The 23,606-nt window shown below is 42.3% G+C and overlaps 1 protein-coding gene across 1 annotated transcript in view; it reads right to left on the reverse strand.

Moving 5' to 3' along the window:
- The window catches only part of LOC139367393 (synaptophysin-like), a 46,476-nt gene that overhangs the window by 20,938 nt on the left and 1,932 nt on the right, over nt 1-23,606 (reverse strand). The window contains exons 3-4 of the mRNA XM_071105588.1: nt 17,256-17,402; nt 12,237-12,302 (exon numbers count right to left, since the gene is read on the reverse strand). Of these exons, the coding sequence (XP_070961689.1) occupies nt 12,237-12,302; nt 17,256-17,402 (213 nt within the window). The remainder of the gene's footprint in view (nt 1-12,236; nt 12,303-17,255; nt 17,403-23,606) is intronic.

The following is a 23,606-nucleotide window of genomic DNA, read 5'->3' on the forward strand; positions in this document are numbered from 1 at the left end:
TTGCCACTCTAGAATACCACTGAAATAGTTATGTTTGCCACTCTAGAATACCACTGAAATAGTGCTGTTTGCTACTCTAGAATACCACTGAAATAGTGCTGATTGCTACTCTAGAATACCACTGAAATAGTGCTGTCTGCTACTCTAGAATACCACTGAAATAGTGCTGTTTGCTACTCTAGAATACCACTGAAATAGTGCTGTCTGCTACTCTAGAATACCACTGAAATAGTGCTGTTTGCTACTCTAGAATACCACTGAAATAGTGCTGATTGCTACTCTAGAATACCACTGAAATAGTGCTGTCTGCTACTCTAGAATACCACTGAAATAGTGCTGTTTGCTACTCTAGAATACCACTGAAATAGTGCTGTTTGCTACTCTAGAATACCACTGAAATAGTGCTGTTTGCTACTCTAGAATACCACTGAAATAGTGCTGTTTGCTACTCTAGAATACCACTGAAATAGTGCTGTTTTCTACTCTAGAATACCACTGAAATAGTGCTGTTTGCTACTCTAGAATACCACTGAAATAGTGCTGTCTGCTACTCTAGAATACCACTGAAATAGTGCTGTTTGCTACTTTAGAATACCACTGAAATAGTGCTGTTTGCTACTCTAGAATACCACTGAAATAGTTATGTTTGTTACTCTAGAATACCACTGAAATAGTGCTGATTGCTACTCTAGAATACCACTGAAATAGTGCTGTCTGCTACTCTAGAATACCACTGAAATAGTGCTGTTTGCTACTCTAGAATACCACTGAAATAGTGCTGTTTGCTACTCTAGAATACCACTGAAATAGTGCTGTTTGCTACTCTAGAATACCACTGAAATAGTGCTTTTTGCTACTCTAGAATACCACTGAAATAGTGCTGTTTGCTACTCTAGAATACCACTGAAATAGTGCTGTTTGCTACTCTAGAATACCACTGAAATAGTGCTGTTTGCTACTCTAGAATACCCCTGAAATAGTGCTGTCTGCTACTCTAGAATACCACTGAAATAGTGCTGTTTGCTACTTTAGAATACCACTGAAATAGTGCTGTTTGCCACTCTAGAATACCACTGAAATAGTTATGTTTGCTACTCTATAATACCACTGAAATAGTGCTGTTTGCTACTCTAGAATACCACTGAAATAGTGCTGATTGCTACTCTAGAATACCACTGAAATAGTGCTGTCTGCTACTCTAGAATACCACTGAAATAGTGCTGTTTGCTACTCTAGAATACCACTGAAATAGTGCTGTTTTCTACTCTAGAATACCACTGAAATAGTGCTGTTTGCTACTCTAGAATACCACTGAAATAGTGCTGTCTGCTACTCTAGAATACCACTGAAATAGTGTTGTCTGCTACTCTAGAATACCACTGAAATAGTGTTGTCTGCTACTCTAGAATACCACTGAAATAGTGCTGTCTGCTACTCTAGAATACCCCTGAAATAGTGCTGTCTGCTACTCTAGAATACCACTGAAATAGTGCTGTTTGCTACTCTAGAATACCACTGAAATAGTGCTGTTTTCTACTCTAGAATACCACTGAAATAGTGCTGTTTGCTACTCTAGAATACCACTGAAATAGTGCTGTCTGCTACTCTAGAATACCACTGAAATAGTGCTGTCTGCTACTCTAGAATACCACTGAAATAGTGCTGTTTGCTACTCTAGAATACCACTGAAATAGTGCTGTCTGCTACTCTAGAATACCACTGAAATAGTGCTGTCTGCTACTCTAGAATACCACTGAAATAGTGCTGTCTGCTACTCTAGAATACCACTGAAATAGTGCTGTTTGCTACTTTAGAATACCACTGAAACAGTGCTGTTTGCCACTCTAGAATACCACTGAAATAGTTATGTTTGCCACTCTAGAATACCACTGAAATAGTGCTGTTTGCTACTCTAGAATACCACTGAAATAGTGCTGATTGCTACTCTAGAATACCACTGAAATAGTGCTGTCTGCTACTCTAGAATACCACTGAAATGGTGCTGTTTGCTACTCTAGAATACCACTGAAATGGTGCTGTTTGCTACTCTAGAATACCACTGAAATAGTGCTGTTTGCTACTCTAGAATACCACTGAAATAGTGCTGTTTGCTACTCTAGAATACCACTGAAATAGTGCTGTTTGCTACTCTAGAATACCACTGAAATAGTGCTGTTTGCTACTCTAGAATACCACTGAAATAGTGCTGTTTGCTACTCTAGAATACCCCTGAAATAGTGCTGTCTGCTACCCTAGAATACCACTGAAATAGTGCTGTTTGCTACTTTAGAATACCACTGAAATAGTGCTGTTTGCCACTCTAGAATACCACTGAAATAGTTATGTTTGCCACTCTATAATACCACTGAAATAGTGCTGTTTGCTACTCTAGAATACCACTGAAATAGTGCTGATTGCTACTCTAGAATACAACTGAAATAGTGCTGTCTGCTACTCTAGAATACTACTGAAATAGTGCTGATTGCTACTCTAGAATACAACTGAAATAGTGCTGTCTGCTACTCTAGAATACTACTGAAATAGTGCTGATTGCTACTCTAGAATACAACTGAAATAGTGCTGTCTGCTACTCTAGAATACCACTGAAATAGTGCTGTTTGCTACTTTAGAATACCACTGAAATAGTGCTGTTTGCCACTCTAGAATACCACTGAAATAGTTATGTTTGCCACTCTATAATACCACTGAAATAGTGCTGTTTGCTACTCTAGAATACCACTGAAATAGTGCTGATTGCTACTCTAGAATACAACTGAAATAGTGCTGTCTGCTACTCTAGAATACTACTGAAATAGTGCTGATTGCTACTCTAGAATACAACTGAAATAGTGCTGTCTGCTACTCTAGAATACCACTGAAATAGTGCTGTTTGCTACTCTAGAATACCACTGAAATAGTGCTGTCTGCTACTCTAGAATACTACTGAAATGGTGCTGTTTGCTACTCTAGAATACCACTGAAATAGTGCTGTTTGCTACTCTAGAATACCACTGAAATAGTGCTGTTTGCTACTCTAGAATACCATTGAAATAGTTCTGTTTGCTACTCTAGAATACCACTGAAATAGTGCTGTTTGCTACTCTAGAATACCACTGAAATAGTGCTGTTTGCTACTCTAGAATACCACTGAAATAGTGCTGTCTGCTACTCTAGAATACCCCTGAAATAGTGCTGTCTGCTACTCTAGAATACCACTGAAATAGTGCTGTTTGCTACTTTAGAATACCACTGAAACAGTGCTGTTTGCCACTCTAGAATACCACTGAAATAGTTATGTTTGCCACTCTAGAATACCACTGAAATAGTGCTGTTTGCTACTCTAGAATACCACTGAAATAGTGCTGATTGCTACTCTAGAATACCACTGAAATAGTGCTGTCTGCTACTCTAGAATACCACTGAAATAGTGCTGTTTGCTACTCTAGAATACCACTGAAATAGTGCTGTCTGCTACTCTAGAATACCACTGAAATAGTGCTGTTTGCTACTCTAGAATACCACTGAAATAGTGCTGATTGCTACTCTAGAATACCACTGAAATAGTGCTGTCTGCTACTCTAGAATACCACTGAAATAGTGCTGTTTGCTACTCTAGAATACCACTGAAATAGTGCTGTTTGCTACTCTAGAATACCACTGAAATAGTGCTGTTTGCTACTCTAGAATACCACTGAAATAGTGCTGTTTGCTACTCTAGAATACCACTGAAATAGTGCTGTTTTCTACTCTAGAATACCACTGAAATAGTGCTGTTTGCTACTCTAGAATACCACTGAAATAGTGCTGTCTGCTACTCTAGAATACCACTGAAATAGTGCTGTTTGCTACTTTAGAATACCACTGAAATAGTGCTGTTTGCTACTCTAGAATACCACTGAAATAGTTATGTTTGTTACTCTAGAATACCACTGAAATAGTGCTGATTGCTACTCTAGAATACCACTGAAATAGTGCTGTCTGCTACTCTAGAATACCACTGAAATAGTGCTGTTTGCTACTCTAGAATACCACTGAAATAGTGCTGTTTGCTACTCTAGAATACCACTGAAATAGTGCTGTTTGCTACTCTAGAATACCACTGAAATAGTGCTTTTTGCTACTCTAGAATACCACTGAAATAGTGCTGTTTGCTACTCTAGAATACCACTGAAATAGTGCTGTTTGCTACTCTAGAATACCACTGAAATAGTGCTGTTTGCTACTCTAGAATACCCCTGAAATAGTGCTGTCTGCTACTCTAGAATACCACTGAAATAGTGCTGTTTGCTACTTTAGAATACCACTGAAATAGTGCTGTTTGCCACTCTAGAATACCACTGAAATAGTTATGTTTGCTACTCTATAATACCACTGAAATAGTGCTGTTTGCTACTCTAGAATACCACTGAAATAGTGCTGATTGCTACTCTAGAATACCACTGAAATAGTGCTGTCTGCTACTCTAGAATACCACTGAAATAGTGCTGTTTGCTACTCTAGAATACCACTGAAATAGTGCTGTTTTCTACTCTAGAATACCACTGAAATAGTGCTGTTTGCTACTCTAGAATACCACTGAAATAGTGCTGTCTGCTACTCTAGAATACCACTGAAATAGTGTTGTCTGCTACTCTAGAATACCACTGAAATAGTGTTGTCTGCTACTCTAGAATACCACTGAAATAGTGCTGTCTGCTACTCTAGAATACCCCTGAAATAGTGCTGTCTGCTACTCTAGAATACCACTGAAATAGTGCTGTTTGCTACTCTAGAATACCACTGAAATAGTGCTGTTTTCTACTCTAGAATACCACTGAAATAGTGCTGTTTGCTACTCTAGAATACCACTGAAATAGTGCTGTCTGCTACTCTAGAATACCACTGAAATAGTGCTGTCTGCTACTCTAGAATACCACTGAAATAGTGCTGTTTGCTACTCTAGAATACCACTGAAATAGTGCTGTCTGCTACTCTAGAATACCACTGAAATAGTGCTGTCTGCTACTCTAGAATACCACTGAAATAGTGCTGTCTGCTACTCTAGAATACCACTGAAATAGTGCTGTTTGCTACTTTAGAATACCACTGAAACAGTGCTGTTTGCCACTCTAGAATACCACTGAAATAGTTATGTTTGCCACTCTAGAATACCACTGAAATAGTGCTGTTTGCTACTCTAGAATACCACTGAAATAGTGCTGATTGCTACTCTAGAATACCACTGAAATAGTGCTGTCTGCTACTCTAGAATACCACTGAAATGGTGCTGTTTGCTACTCTAGAATACCACTGAAATGGTGCTGTTTGCTACTCTAGAATACCACTGAAATAGTGCTGTTTGCTACTCTAGAATACCACTGAAATAGTGCTGTTTGCTACTCTAGAATACCACTGAAATAGTGCTGTTTGCTACTCTAGAATACCACTGAAATAGTGCTGTTTGCTACTCTAGAATACCACTGAAATAGTGCTGTTTGCTACTCTAGAATACCCCTGAAATAGTGCTGTCTGCTACCCTAGAATACCACTGAAATAGTGCTGTTTGCTACTTTAGAATACCACTGAAATAGTGCTGTTTGCCACTCTAGAATACCACTGAAATAGTTATGTTTGCCACTCTATAATACCACTGAAATAGTGCTGTTTGCTACTCTAGAATACCACTGAAATAGTGCTGATTGCTACTCTAGAATACAACTGAAATAGTGCTGTCTGCTACTCTAGAATACTACTGAAATAGTGCTGATTGCTACTCTAGAATACAACTGAAATAGTGCTGTCTGCTACTCTAGAATACCACTGAAATAGTGCTGTTTGCTACTTTAGAATACCACTGAAATAGTGCTGTTTGCCACTCTAGAATACCACTGAAATAGTTATGTTTGCCACTCTATAATACCACTGAAATAGTGTTGTTTGCTACTCTAGAATACCACTGAAGTAGTGCTGATTGCTACTCTAGAATACAACTGAAATAGTGCTGTCTGCTACTCTAGAATACCACTGAAATAGTGCTGTTTGCTACTCTAGAATACCACTGAAATAGTGCTGTCTGCTACTCTAGAATACTACTGAAATGGTGCTGTTTGCTACTCTAGAATACCACTGAAATAGTGCTGTTTGCTACTCTAGAATACCACTGAAATAGTGCTGTTTGCTACTCTAGAATACCATTGAAATAGTTCTGTTTGCTACTCTAGAATACCACTGAAATAGTGCTGTTTGCTACTCTAGAATACCACTGAAATAGTGCTGTTTGCTACTCTAGAATACCACTGAAATAGTGCTGTCTGCTACTCTAGAATACCCCTGAAATAGTGCTGTCTGCTACTCTAGAATACCACTGAAATAGTGCTGTTTGCTACTTTAGAATACCACTGAAACAGTGCTGTTTGCCACTCTAGAATACCACTGAAATAGTTATGTTTGCGACTCTAGAATACCACTGAAATAGTGCTGTTTGCTACTCTAGAATACCACTGAAATAGTGCTGATTGCTACTCTAGAATACCACTGAAATAGTGCTGTCTGCTACTCTAGAATACCACTGAAATAGTGCTGTTTGCTACTCTAGAATACCACTGAAATAGTGCTGTCTGCTACTCTAGAATACCACTGAAATAGTGCTGTTTGCTACTCTAGAATACCACTGAAATAGTGCTGATTGCTACTCTAGAATACCACTGAAATAGTGCTGTCTGCTACTCTAGAATACCACTGAAATAGTGCTGTTTGCTACTCTAGAATACCACTGAAATAGTGCTGTTTGCTACTCTAGAATACCACTGAAATAGTGCTGTTTGCTACTCTAGAATACCACTGAAATAGTGCTGTTTGCTACTCTAGAATACCACTGAAATAGTGCTGTTTTCTACTCTAGAATACCACTGAAATAGTGCTGTTTGCTACTCTAGAATACCACTGAAATAGTGCTGTCTGCTACTCTAGAATACCACTGAAATAGTGTTGTTTGCTACTTTAGAATACCACTGAAATAGTGCTGTTTGCTACTCTAGAATACCACTGAAATAGTTATGTTTGTTACTCTAGAATACCACTGAAATAGTGCTGATTGCTACTCTAGAATACCACTGAAATAGTGCTGTCTGCTACTCTAGAATACCACTGAAATAGTGCTGTTTGCTACTCTAGAATACCACTGAAATAGTGCTGTTTGCTACTCTAGAATACCACTGAAATAGTGCTGTTTGCTACTCTAGAATACCACTGAAATAGTGCTTTTTGCTACTCTAGAATACCACTGAAATAGTGCTGTTTGCTACTCTAGAATACCACTGAAATAGTGCTGTTTGCTACTCTAGAATACCACTGAAATAGTGCTGTTTGCTACTCTAGAATACCCCTGAAATAGTGCTGTCTGCTACTCTAGAATACCACTGAAATAGTGCTGTTTGCTACTTTAGAATACCACTGAAATAGTGCTGTTTGCCACTCTAGAATACCACTGAAATAGTTATGTTTGCTACTCTATAATACCACTGAAATAGTGCTGTTTGCTACTCTAGAATACCACTGAAATAGTGCTGATTGCTACTCTAGAATACCACTGAAATAGTGCTGTCTGCTACTCTAGAATACCACTGAAATAGTGCTGTTTGCTACTCTAGAATACCACTGAAATAGTGCTGTTTTCTACTCTAGAATACCACTGAAATAGTGCTGTTTGCTACTCTAGAATACCACTGAAATAGTGCTGTCTGCTACTCTAGAATACCACTGAAATAGTGTTGTCTGCTACTCTAGAATACCACTGAAATAGTGTTGTCTGCTACTCTAGAATACCACTGAAATAGTGCTGTCTGCTACTCTAGAATACCCCTGAAATAGTGCTGTCTGCTACTCTAGAATACCACTGAAATAGTGCTGTTTGCTACTCTAGAATACCACTGAAATAGTGCTGTTTTCTACTCTAGAATACCACTGAAATAGTGCTGTTTGCTACTCTAGAATACCACTGAAATAGTGCTGTCTGCTACTCTAGAATACCACTGAAATAGTGCTGTCTGCTACTCTAGAATACCACTGAAATAGTGCTGTTTGCTACTCTAGAATACCACTGAAATAGTGCTGTCTGCTACTCTAGAATACCACTGAAATAGTGCTGTCTGCTACTCTAGAATACCACTGAAATAGTGCTGTCTGCTACTCTAGAATACCACTGAAATAGTGCTGTTTGCTACTTTAGAATACCACTGAAACAGTGCTGTTTGCCACTCTAGAATACCACTGAAATAGTTATGTTTGCCACTCTAGAATACCACTGAAATAGTGCTGTTTGCTACTCTAGAATACCACTGAAATAGTGCTGTTTGCTACTCTAGAATACCACTGAAATAGTGCTGTCTGCTACTCTAGAATACCACTGAAATGGTGCTGTTTGCTACTCTAGAATACCACTGAAATAGTGCTGTTTGCTACTCTAGAATACCACTGAAATAGTGCTGTTTGCTACTCTAGAATACCACTGAAATAGTGCTGTTTGCTACTCTAGAATACCACTGAAATAGTGCTGTTTGCTACTCTAGAATACCACTGAAATAGTGCTGTTTGCTACTCTAGAATACCACTGAAATAGTGCTGTTTGCTACTCTAGAATACCCCTGAAATAGTGCTGTCTGCTACCCTAGAATACCACTGAAATAGTGCTGTTTGCTACTTTAGAATACCACTGAAATAGTGCTGTTTGCCACTCTAGAATACCACTGAAATAGTTATGTTTGCCACTCTATAATACCACTGAAATAGTGCTGTTTGCTACTCTAGAATACCACTGAAATAGTGCTGATTGCTACTCTAGAATACAACTGAAATAGTGCTGTCTGCTACTCTAGAATACCACTGAAATAGTGCTGATTGCTACTCTAGAATACAACTGAAATAGTGCTGTCTGCTACTCTAGAATACCACTGAAATAGTGCTGTTTGCTACTTTAGAATACCACTGAAATAGTGCTGTTTGCCACTCTAGAATACCACTGAAATAGTTATGTTTGCCACTCTATAATACCACTGAAATAGTGCTGTTTGCTACTCTAGAATACCACTGAAGTAGTGCTGATTGCTACTCTAGAATACAACTGAAATAGTGCTGTCTGCTACTCTAGAATACCACTGAAATAGTGCTGTTTGCTACTCTAGAATACCACTGAAATAGTGCTGTCTGCTACTCTAGAATACTACTGAAATGGTGCTGTTTGCTACTCTAGAATACCACTGAAATAGTGCTGTTTGCTACTCTAGAATACCACTGAAATAGTGCTGTTTGCTACTCTAGAATACCACTGAAATAGTGCTGTTTGCTACTCTAGAATACCACTGAAATAGTGCTGTTTGCTACTCTAGAATACCACTGAAATAGTGCTGTTTGCTACTCTAGAATACCACTGAAATAGTGCTGTTTGCTACTCTAGAATACCCCTGAAATAGTGCTGTCTGCTACTCTAGAATACCACTGAAATAGTGCTGTTTGCTACTTTAGAATACCACTGAAATAGTGCTGTTTGCCACTCTAGAATACCACTGAAATAGTTATGTTTGCCACTCTATAATACCACTGAAATAGTGCTGTTTGCTACTCTAGAATACCACTGAAATAGTGCTGATTGCTACTCTAGAATACCACTGAAATAGTGCTGTCTGCTACTCTAGAATACCACTGAAATAGTGCTGTTTGCTACTCTAGAATACCACTGAAATAGTGCTGTTTGCTCCTCTAGAATACCACTGAAATAGTGCTGTCTGCTACTCTAGAATACCACTGAAATAGTGCTGTCTGCTACTCTAGAATACCACTGAAATAGTGCTGTCTGCTACTCTAGAATACCACTGAAATAGTGCTGTCTGCTACTCTAGAATACCACTGAAATAGTTATGTTTGCTACTCTAGAATACCACTGAAATAGTTCTGTTTGCCACTCTAGAATACCACTGAAATTGTTCTGTTTGCTACTCTAGAATACCACTGAAATAGTTCTGTTTGCTACTCTAGAATACCACTGAAATAGTTATGTTTGCTACTCTAGAATACCACTGAAATAGTTCTGTTTGCCACTCTAGAGATAGACACATGACATTTGATATAACTAAGTAGTCTTGGCTTGTGCAAACTGCAACAGCACATACTAGCAGGAGCCTGTCTCCTGTTTCTGTACACCTCCTGGATAGTGTCATGACGTTGGCCTGTTGGGGATGTTTATGACCCCCATAAATACCTTTCCCCCCCGTTTCTCTCTCTCTCTACTCTAGAGTTGACTTTTGAAAAGCCCTTTGTTAACATAGCGATTCTGGTGACATCAAAAGATGGGAAACGGAACCATATTTCATTAATCCAACCAGTTGAAAATATGCATTGGTACTTAATGAATATGATGTCAGATCAGTTGGCGTCTGAGACATGGTTACTGATGATAGGATGACATAAACTGTATCTTGGAAAGTCTACACATTCTAGTTATCAGATTCACATGGAATTGTTGTGCATTTTAAATGTTTAAATATGAAACTAACTGACTAACTCTGGGCCTAGTGTTGTTCCTGGTCAGAGACCAACTCTGGGCCTAGTGTTGTTCCTGGTCAGAGACCAACTCTGGGCCTAGTGTTGTTCCTGGTCAGAGACCAACTCTGGGCCTGTTGTTGTTCCTTGTCAGAGACCAACTCTGGGCCTAGTGTTGTTCCTGGTCAGAGACCAACTCTGGGCCTATTGTTGTTCCTGGTCAGAGACTAACTCTGGGGCTAGTGTTGTTCCTGGTCAGAGAGCAACTCTGAACCTAGTGTGGTTCCTGGTCAGAGATTAACTCTGGAACCAATGTGTTGTTCCGAGTTAGAGACTAACTCTGAACCTAGTGTTGTTCCTGGTCAGAGATTAACTCTGGACCTAGTGTTGTTCCTGGTCAGAGATTAACTCTGGACCTAGTGCTGTTCCGAGTTAGAGACTAACTCTGAACCTAGTGTTGTTCCTGGTCAGAGATTAACTCTGGACCTAGTGTTGTTCCTGGTCAGAGATTAACTCTGGACCTAGTGTTGTTCCTGGTCAGAGATTAACTCTGGACCTAGTGTTGTTCCTGGTCAGAGATTAACTCTGGACCTAGTGTTGTTCCGAGTTAGAGACTAACTCTGAACCTAGTGTTGTTCCTGGTCAGAGATTAACTCTGGACCTAGTGTTGTTCCTGGTCAGAGATTAACTCTGGACCTAGTGTTGTTCCTGGTCAGAGACGAACTCTGGATCTAGTGTTGTTCCTGGTCAGAGATTAACTCTGGACCTATTGTTGTTCCTGGTCAGAGACTAACTCTGGGGCTAGTGTTGTTCCTGGTCAGAGAGCAACTCTGAACCTAGTGTGGTTCCTGGTCAGAGACTAACTCTGGACCTAGTGTTGTTCCGAGTTAGAGACTAACTCTGAACCTAGTGTTGTTCCTGGTAAGAGATTGACTCTGGACCTAGTGCTGTTCCTGGTCAGAGACTAACTCTGGGCCTAGTGTTGTTCCTGGTCAGAGACTAACTCTGGACCTAGTGTTGTTCCGAGTTAGAGACTAACTCTGAACCTAGTGTTGTTCCTGGTCAGAGATTAACTCTGGACCTAGTGTTGTTCCGAGTTAGAGACTAACTCTGAACCTAGTGTTGTTCCTGGTCAGAGATTAACTCTGGACCTAGTGTTGTTCCTGGTCAGAGATTAACTCTGGACCTAGTGTTGTTCCGAGTTAGAGACTAACTCTGAACCTAGTGTTGTTCCTGGTCAGAGATTAACTCTGGACCTAGTGTTGTTCCTGGTCAGAGATTAACTCTGGACCTAGTGTTGTTCCTGGTCAGAGATTAACTCTGGACCTAGTGTTGTTCCTGGTCAGAGATTAACTCTGGACCTAGTGTTGTTCCGAGTTAGAGACTAACTCTGAACCTAGTGTTGTTCCTGGTCAGAGATTAACTCTGGACCTAGTGTTGTTCCTGGTCAGAGATTAACTCTGGACCTAGTGTTGTTCCTGGTCAGAGACGAACTCTGGATCTAGTGTTGTTCCTGGTCAGAGATTAACTCTGGACCTAGTGTTGTTCCTGGTCAGAAACTAACTCTGGACCTAGTGTTGTTCCTGGTCCCAGAGAGAGAGAGGGAAAGGGGGTAGGAGGTGGCGGGAGAGAGAGAGAGAGGGGGGGGGGGGAGAGGGAGAGAGAGAGAGAGAGAGAGGAGTGAGGGAGAGAGGGGGGGAGAGAGAGAGAGAGAGATGACTTACCCATTCTAGAGCTTTGATGAAGCCCAGGGGAACTTTGAGGACTCTGAACTGTCCCCCCGCAACCAACTGGAAAATAAAATAAATCATATCAACAGACCCATCATCATATCAACAGACCCATCATCATATCAACAGACCCATCATCCTATCAACAGACCCATCATCATATCAACAGACCCATCATCCTATCAACAGACCCATCATCCTATCAACAGACCCATCATCCTATCAACAGACCCATCATCCTATCAACAGACCCATCATCCTATCAACAGACCCATCATCCTCATATCAACAGACCCATCATCCTCATATCAACAGACCCATCATCCTCATATCAACAGACCCATCATCCTCATATCAACAGACCCATCATCATATCAACAGACTCATCATCCTCATATCAACAGACCCATCATCCTCATATCAACAGACCCATCAACCTATCAACAGACCCATCATCCTCATATCAACAGACCCATCATCATATAAAGAGACCCATCATCATATCAACAGACCCATCATCATATCAACAGACCCATCATCATATCAACAGACCCATCATCCTCATATCAACAGACCCATCATCCTATCAACAGACCCATCATCCTCATATCAACAGACCCATCATCCTCATATCAACAGACCCATCATCCTCATATCAACAGACCCATCATCATATCAAGAGACCCATCATCCTCATATCAACAGACCCATCATCCTCATATCAACAGACCCATCATCATATCAACAGACCCATCATCCTCATATCAAAAGACCCATCATCATATCAACAGACCCATCATCCTCATATCAACAGACCCATCATCCTATCAACAGACCCATCATCCTCATATCAACAGACCCATCATTCTCATATCAACAGACCCATCATCCTCATATCAACAGACCCATCATCATATCAACAGACCCATCATCCTCATATCAACAGACCCATCATCCTATCAACAGACCCATCATCCTCATATCAACAGACCCATCGTCCTCATATCAACAGACCCATCATCCTATCAACAGACCCATCATCCTCATATCAACAGACCCATCATCCTATCAACAGAACCATCATCATATCAACAGACCCATCATCCTATTATCAACACACCCATCATCCTATCAACAGACCCATCATCCTATCAACAGACCCATCATCCTATCAACAGACCCATCATCCTCACATCAACAGACCCATCATCCTCATATCAACAGACCCATCATCATATCAACAGACCCATCCTCATATCAACAGACCCATCATCCTCATATCAACAGACCCATCATCCTCATATCAACAGACCCATCATCCTATCAACAGACCCATCATCCTATCAACAGACCCATCATCCTCACATCAACAGACCCATCATCCTCATATCAACAGACCCATCATCATATCAACAGACCCATCCTCATATCAACAGACCCATCATCCTCATATCAACAGAGCCATCATCCTCATATCAACAGACCCATCATCCTCATATCAACAGACCCATCATCCTCATATCAACAGACCCATCATCCTATCAACAGACCCATCATCCTCACATCAACAGACCCATCATCCTCATATCAACAGACCCATCATCCCATCAACAGACCCATCATCCTATCAACAGACCCATCATCCTATCAACAGACCCATCATCCTATCAACAGACCCATCATCCTATCAACAGACCCATCATCCTATCAACAGACCCATCATCCTATCAACAGACCCATCATCATATCAACAGACCCATCATCACATCAACAGACCCATCATCCTATCAACAGACCCATCATCACATCAACAGACCCATCATCCTATCAACAGACTATCATCACATCAACAGACCCATCATCCTATCAACAGACCCATCATCCTATCAACAGACCCATCATCCTATCAACAGACCCATCATCCTATCAACAGACCCATCATCCTATCAACAGACCCATCATCATATCAACAGACCCATCATCACATCAACAGACCCATCATCCTATCAACAGACCCATCATCACATCAACAGACCCATCATCCTATCAACAGACCCATCATCCTATCAACAGACCCATCATCATATCAACAGACCCATCATCCTCATATCAACAGACCCATCATCCTATCAAAGGGTCTGAATACATTATTAAATACGATTTTTTTGTTCTAAAGTTTTTTCTTTGTCATTATGGGGTATTGTGATGTCATTATGGGGTATTGTGATGTCATTATGGGGTATTGTGATGTCATTATGGGGTATTGTGATGTCATTATGGGGTATTGTGATGTCATTGTGGGGTATTGTGATGTCATTATGGGGTATTGTGATGTCATTATGGGGTATTGTGATGTCATTATGGGGTATTGTGATGCCATTAAGGGGTATTGTGATGTCATTATGGGGTATTGTGATGTCATTATGGGGTATTGTGATGTCATTATGGGGTATTGTATGTAGATTGATGAGGAACATGTTTTATTTAATCCAGTTTAGAATAAGGCTGTAATGTAACAAGATGTGGAAAAAGTCAAGGGGCCTGAATACTTTCCGAACGCTCTGTATGTGTATATACAATATATCTTTCTAGCCTTTCTAGGCAACCGGTCAGAGTGTCAGAGTGTCAGAGGGTCAGAGTGAAGATGGAGGCCATATTGCGTTCTAATGCATACATTTTCCACTAGGGGGAGAGTAGCTTACCAAGCAAGAGGAGCCTTGTGTAGTGTATATCCACTAGGGGGAGCCAGAGTAGCTTACCAAACAAGAGGAGTCTTGTGTAGTGTATATCCACTAGGGGGAGCCAGAGTAGCTTACCAAACAAGAGGAGCATTGTGTAGTGTATATCCACTAGGGGGAGCCAGAGTAGCTTACCAAACAAGATGAGCTTTGTGTAGTGTATATCCACTAGGGGGAGCCAGAGTATCTTACCAAACAAGAGGGGCCTTGTTTAGTGTATATCCACTAAGGGGAGCCAGAGTAGCTTACCAAACAAGAGTGGCCTTGTGTAGTGTATATCCACTAGGGGGAGCCAGAGTAGCTTACCAAACAAGAGGAGTCTTGTGTAGTGTATATCCACTAGGGGGAGCCAGAGTAGCTTACCAAACAAGAGGAGTCTTGTGTAGTGTATATCCACTAGGGGGAGCCAGAGTAGCTTACCAAACAAGAGGCGTCTTGTGTAGTGAATATCCACTAGGGGGAGCCAGAGTAGCTCGCCAATCAAGAGGGGCCTTGTGTAGTGTATATCCACTAGGGGGAGCCAGAGTAGCTTACCAAGCAAGAGGGGCCGAGGCACTCTTTTTGACTAGCTAGCGATGACGTTTGAACTTCCGGATCTGGTGTTATATGCCTGTTGACAAATGCTAGCTACATGTCAGGCTAGTCTGGTGTTATATGCCTGTTGACAAATGCTAGCTACGTGTCAGGCTAGTCTGGTGTTATATGCCTGTTTACAAATGCTAGCTACATGTCAGGCTAGTCTGGTGTTATATGCCTGTTGACAAATGCTGTTATATGCCTGTTTACAAATGCTAGCTACGTGTCAGGCTAGTCTGGTGTTATATGCCTGTTGACAAATGCTAGCTACGTGTCAGGCTAGTCTGGTGTTATATGCCTGTTGACAAATGCTAGCTACGTGTCAGGCTAGTCTGGTGTTATATGCCTGGTTACAAATGCTAGCTACATGTCAGGCTAGTCTGGTGTTATATGCCTGTTTACAAATGCTAGCTACGTGTCAGGCTAGTCTGGTGTTATATGCCTGGTTACAAATGCTAGCTACATGTCAGGCTAGTCTGGTGTTATATGCCTGTTTACAAATGCTAGCTACGTGTCAGGCCAGTCTGGTGTTATATGCTTTACGACACATCTTTTTATATCCATATGATGTGAAAATGATACCAATATAGACGTTGTAATGGTATGCCTCACTTAAAATTGATCTGGGATCCCAACAAAATAACGGGGGCCTATTGATCTGGGATCCCAACAAAATAACGGGGGCCTATTGATCTGGGATCCTAACGAAATAATGGGGTCCTATTGATCTGGGATCCCAACAAAATAATGGGGTCCTATTGATCTGGGATCCCAACAAAATAACGGGGGCCTATTGATCTGGGATCCCAACAAAATAATGGGGTCCTATTGATCTGGGATCCCAACGAAATAATGGGGTCCTATTGATCTGGGATCCCAACAAAATAATGGGGTCCTATTGATCCAGGATCCCAACAAAATAATGGGGTCCTACATCCAAAGCATAAACTACACAGTTGTTACAGTATTTGACAGATTTGATAGCCTTCATGTTCCTGTTCAATACTAATGGAAACACTTGTTTTCTTCAAAAGGTTATTCTGGCCTTGATGACGGCAAGAAGATATCCACCTACCGCCACGCAAGAGCCATAACGCCGGTTTTGACCAGCACAAGCTGGCTCGAGAAAAGCAGGGGGAAACTCCTGAGCGCCAGATATACCGTTAGGAGCTTTGTGTAATTGAAATGCAGTGCGCTCTGCACCAGTGTCCATACCCCCCGAAAAGAAATAATTTCTAATACAACTAAGCCCATGGCAGCCCCCTGACAATAGCAGCGGGTCCCTCCACTGGACCATGGCCAGTAGCCTTGACAGGGACACCTGAAGCTACCAGCTTAGGCTGCGAGATGTGTCCAGGTTAGTGGCTAGAAGGGCCCTGTTGTCCCAGGTCCCCACAGGCAGGTTTTTGCAAGCGATGACGGAGATTTGTTTCCTATGGGCCTGGCCCCTGGGAGGGCCAATCAGATAGCTAGAGATTTACCTCTGAATGTTTTTGCTAGAATTCGGCCTGCAAGTTCTCCCTCCATGACTGGGCTGTTTGAGGATAAGTGGCAAGATAAAGGACTCGTTCCTTTTCAGTTCTCTGCGAGGGACATCCTTACAGGAGCTTGTGAAGCAGGGGAGGACATTCCTCATGTTAAACTATCCCTGGAAGGTGTCCCTCCCTGCGTGTCATTTGGGAATTGTAGGGAGCCTCACCGGGGACCCCGGTTGTGCTGTTTCTAGAAAGGTATATGTCGTCTCAGACCGGGACTCGAAGGTGAGCTTGCGTCCAAATGTGTCCCTCGCCCCGAAAGTCCTACGGGTCCGTCTCCTCTGAGTTGTTTCCACTACCTCCTTCTGCTTCTGAAGAGCAACAGAGGCCTGTGTTCAGTGCTTTATGAGACAGGGGAGGGTCACTAGGTACTGCTGCTAGTATAACACACAGGGTGATGAGACAGGGGAGGGTCACTAGGCACTGCTGCTAGTATAACACACAGGGTGATGAGACAGGGGAGGGTCACTAGGCACTGCTGCTAGTATAACACACAGGGTGATGAGACAGGGGAGGGTCACTAGGCACTGCTGCTAGTATAACACACAGGGTGATGAGACAGGGGAGGGTCACTAGGCACTGCTGCTAGTATAACACACAGGGTGATGAGACAGGGGAGGGTCACTAGGTACTGCTGCTAGTATAATGCACAGGGTGATGGGACAGGGGAGAGTCACAAGGCACTGCTGCTAGTATAACACACAGGGTGATGGGACAGGGGAGAGTCACTAGGTACTGCTGCTAGTATAACACACAGGGTGATGAGACAGGGGAGGGTCACTAGGCACTGCTGCTAGTATAACACACAGGGTGATGAGACAGGGGAGGGTCACTAGGCACTGCTGCTAGTATAACACACAGGGTGATGAGACAGGGGAGGGTCACTAGGTACTGCTGCTAGTATAATGCACAGGGTGATGAGACAGGGGAGGGTCACTAGGTACTGCTGCTAGTATAACACACAGGGTGATGAGACAGGGGTAGTAAAACACACAGGGTGATGAGACAGGGGAGGGTCACTAGGCACTGCTGCTAGTATAACACACAGGGTGATGAGACAGGGGAGGGTCCCTAGACACTGCTGCTAGTATAACACACAGGGTGATGGGACAGGGGAGGGTCACTAGGCACTGCTGCTAGTATAACACACAGGGTGATGAGACAGGGGAGGGTCACTAGGCACTGCTGCTAGTATAACACACAGGGTGATGAGACAGGGGAGGGTCACTAGGTACTGCTGCTAGTATAACACACAGGGTGATGAGACAGGGGAGGGTCACTAGGTACTGCTGCTAGTATAACACACAGGGTGATGAGACAGGGGAGGGTCACTAGGCACTGCTGCTAGTATAACACACAGGGTGATGAGACAGGCGAGGGTCACTAGGTACTGCTGCTAGTATAACACACAGGGTGATGAGACAGGGGAGGGTCACTAGGTACTGCTGCTAGTATAACACACAGGGTGATGAGACAGGGGTAGTATAACACACAGGGTGATGAGACAGGGGTAGTTTAACACACAGGGTGATGAGACAGGGGTAGTATAACACACAGGGTGATGAGACAGGGGAGGGTCACTAGGCACTGCTGCTAGTATATCACACAGGGTGATGAGACAGGGGAGGGTCACTAGGCACTGCTGCTCGTATATCACACAGGGTGATGAGACAGGGGAGAGTCACTAGGTAGTGCCCCGTGTTCGCAATTACAAGACTGCTGCATCTGGCAGAGTCAGTTCTGGATGGTCTGCCATGTACTGTTTAATTTAGTGTCTGTGGGGTCGGCTTGGGGTGTGATTATATTTCCCTATTGGCCATGTATAGGAGCCATGTATAGGAGCCATGTATAGGAGCCATGTATAGGAGCCATGTATGGGAGCCATGTATAGGAGCCATGCATAGGGCAGTGCCGTGTATTCATTGTTGTCCCCCCCCCCTCCCACACACACAAATAATGAATGATTGTATCTTTCGTCTCTCTGTGTTTAATCATTATCCTTCAATTCGCAAGAAGCAGAATGTACAGCATCTCCCCGGAGAAAGCATCTGTGTGAGCGAAACAGCGCCCCTCTGTCTCTGTATGTGAAGGCCATCTATCTGATGCCGTCTGGTCAAAAAGAGTATGACATTGTTGCTGCCCGTAGCATTGAGTGCAAGGGAAGCCAGAGAGCATTTTGGCCTCCCTTGATTAATATATATATTTTTTAAATAATAGCCAATCAGCATTGAGCTAAACTGAGTAAGCTCAACTGTGAATGGTTCTGGCGCACCAAAGAAACGTATCAAGGGAAGCCAGCTTGGATTTGGCTTCACTCCGCTCACATCGCATTGAGAGCAATATGTCATTGACAGAAACAACTTGAATTGTTGCATCTCATTGTGCTGTTGTCGGCCTGTGGCTAGCTAGCTAGCTAAAATTGTCCCTTCCCTAAATTAGTCATGGATGGAGATAGGAATTTGGACTTGTGGTTTTACTTAAAAGAAAATTCCACTCCCCGAAACTTTCAAGACATGTAACTTACAAAATACAGAAATCATCCAGCATGTTGCATCATGTGATGGAAACACCACTTCATATGATTAAAATGCACCAAGCAGGATCATTTCTGTATTCTTAAAGTTACACATCTTGCAATCTTGACTGCAGACAAGGAAAAAAAAATGTGGGACTATGACAACAATGGACTAATAACCAAAATATACTTTTTGGGTGGAGTTTCCCTTTAATTCTCAGTACTGCCCAATGCTTTTAACTGTGATTCTGATCTAAACATTCATTCATACATTGTTGTGCCCCTGGCCTGAGAGGTGGGAAGTTCAACATGTAGCTAGATGTAGAAGGATAATGTTATCTAGATAACGTTGCCCTTGAAAGGAAGTAAAACTAGCGAGCCAGCATTTTAGCCCGGTAGCCTAGGACAACAAAAGATAAAAGCATGTACTGTATGACAGAGTCACAGACTGTTTCGTCAACATGAAAGAGAGGAGGATGTCATTGGTGTTTCTCTACAAGTAGGGTGGGTCAACATGTTTTTCTACTTGCACAAACGCACGCACGCACACAGAAATCAGAACCATGGACAGTCACGTCCTATTTAGCTTACCTTGATTGGGCTAAATAGTTTTTGATATCTTTTAGTTGTCCCTGCGTTAGAATAAGCATAAGTAATTTGATGATGTTGACATGTTAAAAGTTGAAATAGTGATGAACTAGTGGAGGCAGCTCCTGTTTCTGAGTTGTGGTAACTCTCTGTCGTTCTAATCGAATTTTAGTAGTCCGAACATGTTATAAACATTCAGTTGCTTGGCCATGCTGTAGGTCATGTAACTGTTTGTTACATACAATATGCTTTGAGGACTTTGGGGTTTTGTGATGAAACAAAGATGTGGTTGAATTTATCCTGCCACTGTGTCTTCTTATTGTCTCTGCCTTTAGGACTACAGTATATATCAGGGTGTCAGTGTAACGGATGTGAAACGGCTAGCTTAGTTAGCGGTGCGCGCTAAATAGCATTTCAATCGGTGATGTCACTTGCTCTGAGACCTTGAAGTAGTGGTTCCCTTTTGCTCTGCAAGGGCCGCGGCTTTTGTGGAGCGATGGGTAACGATGCTTCGTGGGTGACTGTTGTTGATGTGTGCAGAGGGTCCCTGGTTCGCGCCCGGGTATGGGCGAGGGGACGGTTATACTGTTACAGTGGTGCCGTGACCGTTCTTCTGGATCGGATCATCCTTCGCTGGATTTCCATTTCAGAACTTCGCCGTGGTTGCTGTTGAATAATCAGATAAGACGTTGCTGGTGCAGTTTATGGCGATATCGCATTTCGCCACAAGAGGGCGCCACTAGAACGTTTTATTATCGAAATGTATGATTTCTCTGGCTGAGGCTCTTCACAGATAAACGATTACTTTTGTGTTACCTGTTTAATTGCAATTCTAATGTATATCTGATATAAGTAGGGTGAGTTTTACCAGTGAACAAGCAGCGTGCGTGAGTGCAGAGTTGGATGGTGAGACGTGCATTGCATGACGTGCAATTTTGTGCCGTTCCTAACAGAATAAATCTACATGACTGGTGCTACATGTTGGAGTTCCGTGTCGATGACTGATTGTACACAACGCAAGAAGAGTACTGTTACATCAAGGCATATGAACTAACAGGTTATAGAGCAAACAACGCAATTATCACAACACATAGGTTGTAAAATGGGCTTTTATTTTCTGTCTTGTCTTCCCCGGTGATGCTATCCATGGAACACTATTAATATAGGGAATGAAATTGAGCTGACATTTTACAACGCAATCTCAGAAATGACAACTGCACAGAGCCGCTTTATTAGAAGATCGTGTAATTCCAGGATTGCAGGAAAAATGTGTTGTTTTTTTCACCCGTATGAGCCAATACATATTTGGACCATGGATAAACAAACATATTTCGTTCCATAATTTATATGGTCCACATTTGTGCGTACATTTATATTATGGGCAAACAGCTCATATCATCGTCTTTCATAGACCACGAATGGGTGTATTTGTCATAATATATTTTGTTGAGGGGGAAATATGTTGTCTTCTAATAATTTAACCGGTATAATCACAAGATACATTTCCCCCCTGATTTAACACAGACATGCATAACCATCCATCCTCTCAGTAATCATGGATGTCAGGTATATCATTCAACATATCGCGACGCAGCATAACGGGGCTTTCCTCGGTTTTACCAGACAAATCTAATATCCCAGATAAGGATCTAGGAACGCCCCTCACCGCCTATTCATCATACGTGTAACAGTTGGAATTTAAACAGAGTAGATGTCAGTTATTTTTCTAGATGTTCAGAGCCCCTACCTGATTCACAATGTCCATCTTGTCTGCCTTGCTCGTTGGTATGAGGAATTGCGGAACGGGAGGGGGGGGGGACCGACCGTCCTCGGTGGAGGGAGGAGAAGGATACGGGAACTGCTCAAGATGGCATGTGATAAGCAAAAGACACACAACACGAGTTGCCACGACCATCAGACTGGATCATACACATACATAGACTTGTAGATAAATACTAATAATCAAATAAATGTCTTTGTTTATGGTTCTTAGACGTGGAGGAGAACCAGATGATACACATTTGTTTTTGGAAACTATTTTCTGCCTTTACTAAGCTGGTATCTTTCTGATATTTGTTTTCGTTTAATAATGAATTTCCCCACTGCCTGACCAGGGTGCTGCTGTCCATGGTTCTGAACTGTTTATGTGTGAGCCAATAGTGGGAAGTCATATTTTTAAAGGGTAGGAAGCATGAGTTTTAACATTACCAACATAACAACAACACAGTGTTGTCAAAGACTTAGTAACTTAGTTGTAAGTCACGATCTGGTTACCTATAACTGCAAACAGTCCAGGTGCGACAAGGCCTGTAAGGTCCTGCCTTGTTGATAGTGTTGTTAAGAAGGTAGAAACTAGGGCCTGTAAGGACTTGCCTTGTTGCTAGTGTTGTTAAGAAGGTAGGAACTAGGGCCTGTAGGACCTGCCTTGTTGCTAGTGTTGTTAAGATGGTAGAAACTAGGGCCTGTAGGACCTGCCTTGTTGATAGTGCTGTTAAGAAGGTAGAAACTAGGGCCCGTAGGACCTGCCTTGTTGATAGTGTTGTTAAGAAGGTAGAGACTAGGGCCTGTAGGATCTGCCTTGTTGATAGTGTTGTTAAGATGGTAGAAACTAGGGCCTGTAGGACCTGCCTTGTTGATAGTGTTGTTAAGAAGGTAGAAACTAGGGCCTGTAGGACCTGCCTTATGGACAGTGCTGTTAAGAAGGTAGAAACTAGGGCCTGTAGGACCTGCCTTGTTGCTAGTGTTGTTAAGAAGGTAGAAACTAGGGCCTGTGGGACCTGCCTTGTTGATAGTGTTGTTAAGAAGGTAGAAACTAGGGCCTGTAGGACCTGCCTTGTTGATAGTGTTGGTATGAAGGTAGAAACTAGGGCCTGTAGGACCTGCCTTGTTGATAGTGTTGTTAAGAAGGTAGAAACTAGGGCCTGTAGGACCTGCCTTGTTGATAGTGTTGTTAAGAAGGTAGAAACTAGGGCCTGTAGGACCTGCCTTGTTGCTAGTGTTGTTAAGAAGGTAGAAACTAGGGCCTGTAGGACCTGCCTTGTTGATAGTGTTGTTAAGAAGGTAGAAACTAGGGCCTGTAGGACCTGCCTTATGGACAGTGCTGTTAAGAAGGTAGAAACTAGGGCCTGTAGGACCTGCCTTGTTGCTAGTGTTGTTAAGAAGGTAGAAACTAGGGCCTGTAGGACCTGCCTTGTTGATAGTGTTGTTAAGAAGGTAGAAACTAGGGCCTGTAGGACCTGCCTTGTTGATAGTGTTGTTAAGAGGGTAGAAACTAGGGCCTGTAGGACCTGCCTTGTTGCTAGTGTTGTTAAGAAGGTAGAAACTAGGGCCTGTAGGACCTGCCTTGTTGATAGTGTTGTTAAGAGGGTAGAAACTAGGGCCTGTAGGACCTGCCTTGTTGATAGTGTTGTTA

The sequence above is a fragment of the Oncorhynchus clarkii genome, chromosome 16 (genome assembly GCF_045791955.1).
Source record: "Oncorhynchus clarkii lewisi isolate Uvic-CL-2024 chromosome 16, UVic_Ocla_1.0, whole genome shotgun sequence".
Lineage (NCBI taxonomy): Eukaryota > Metazoa > Chordata > Actinopteri > Salmoniformes > Salmonidae > Oncorhynchus > Oncorhynchus clarkii.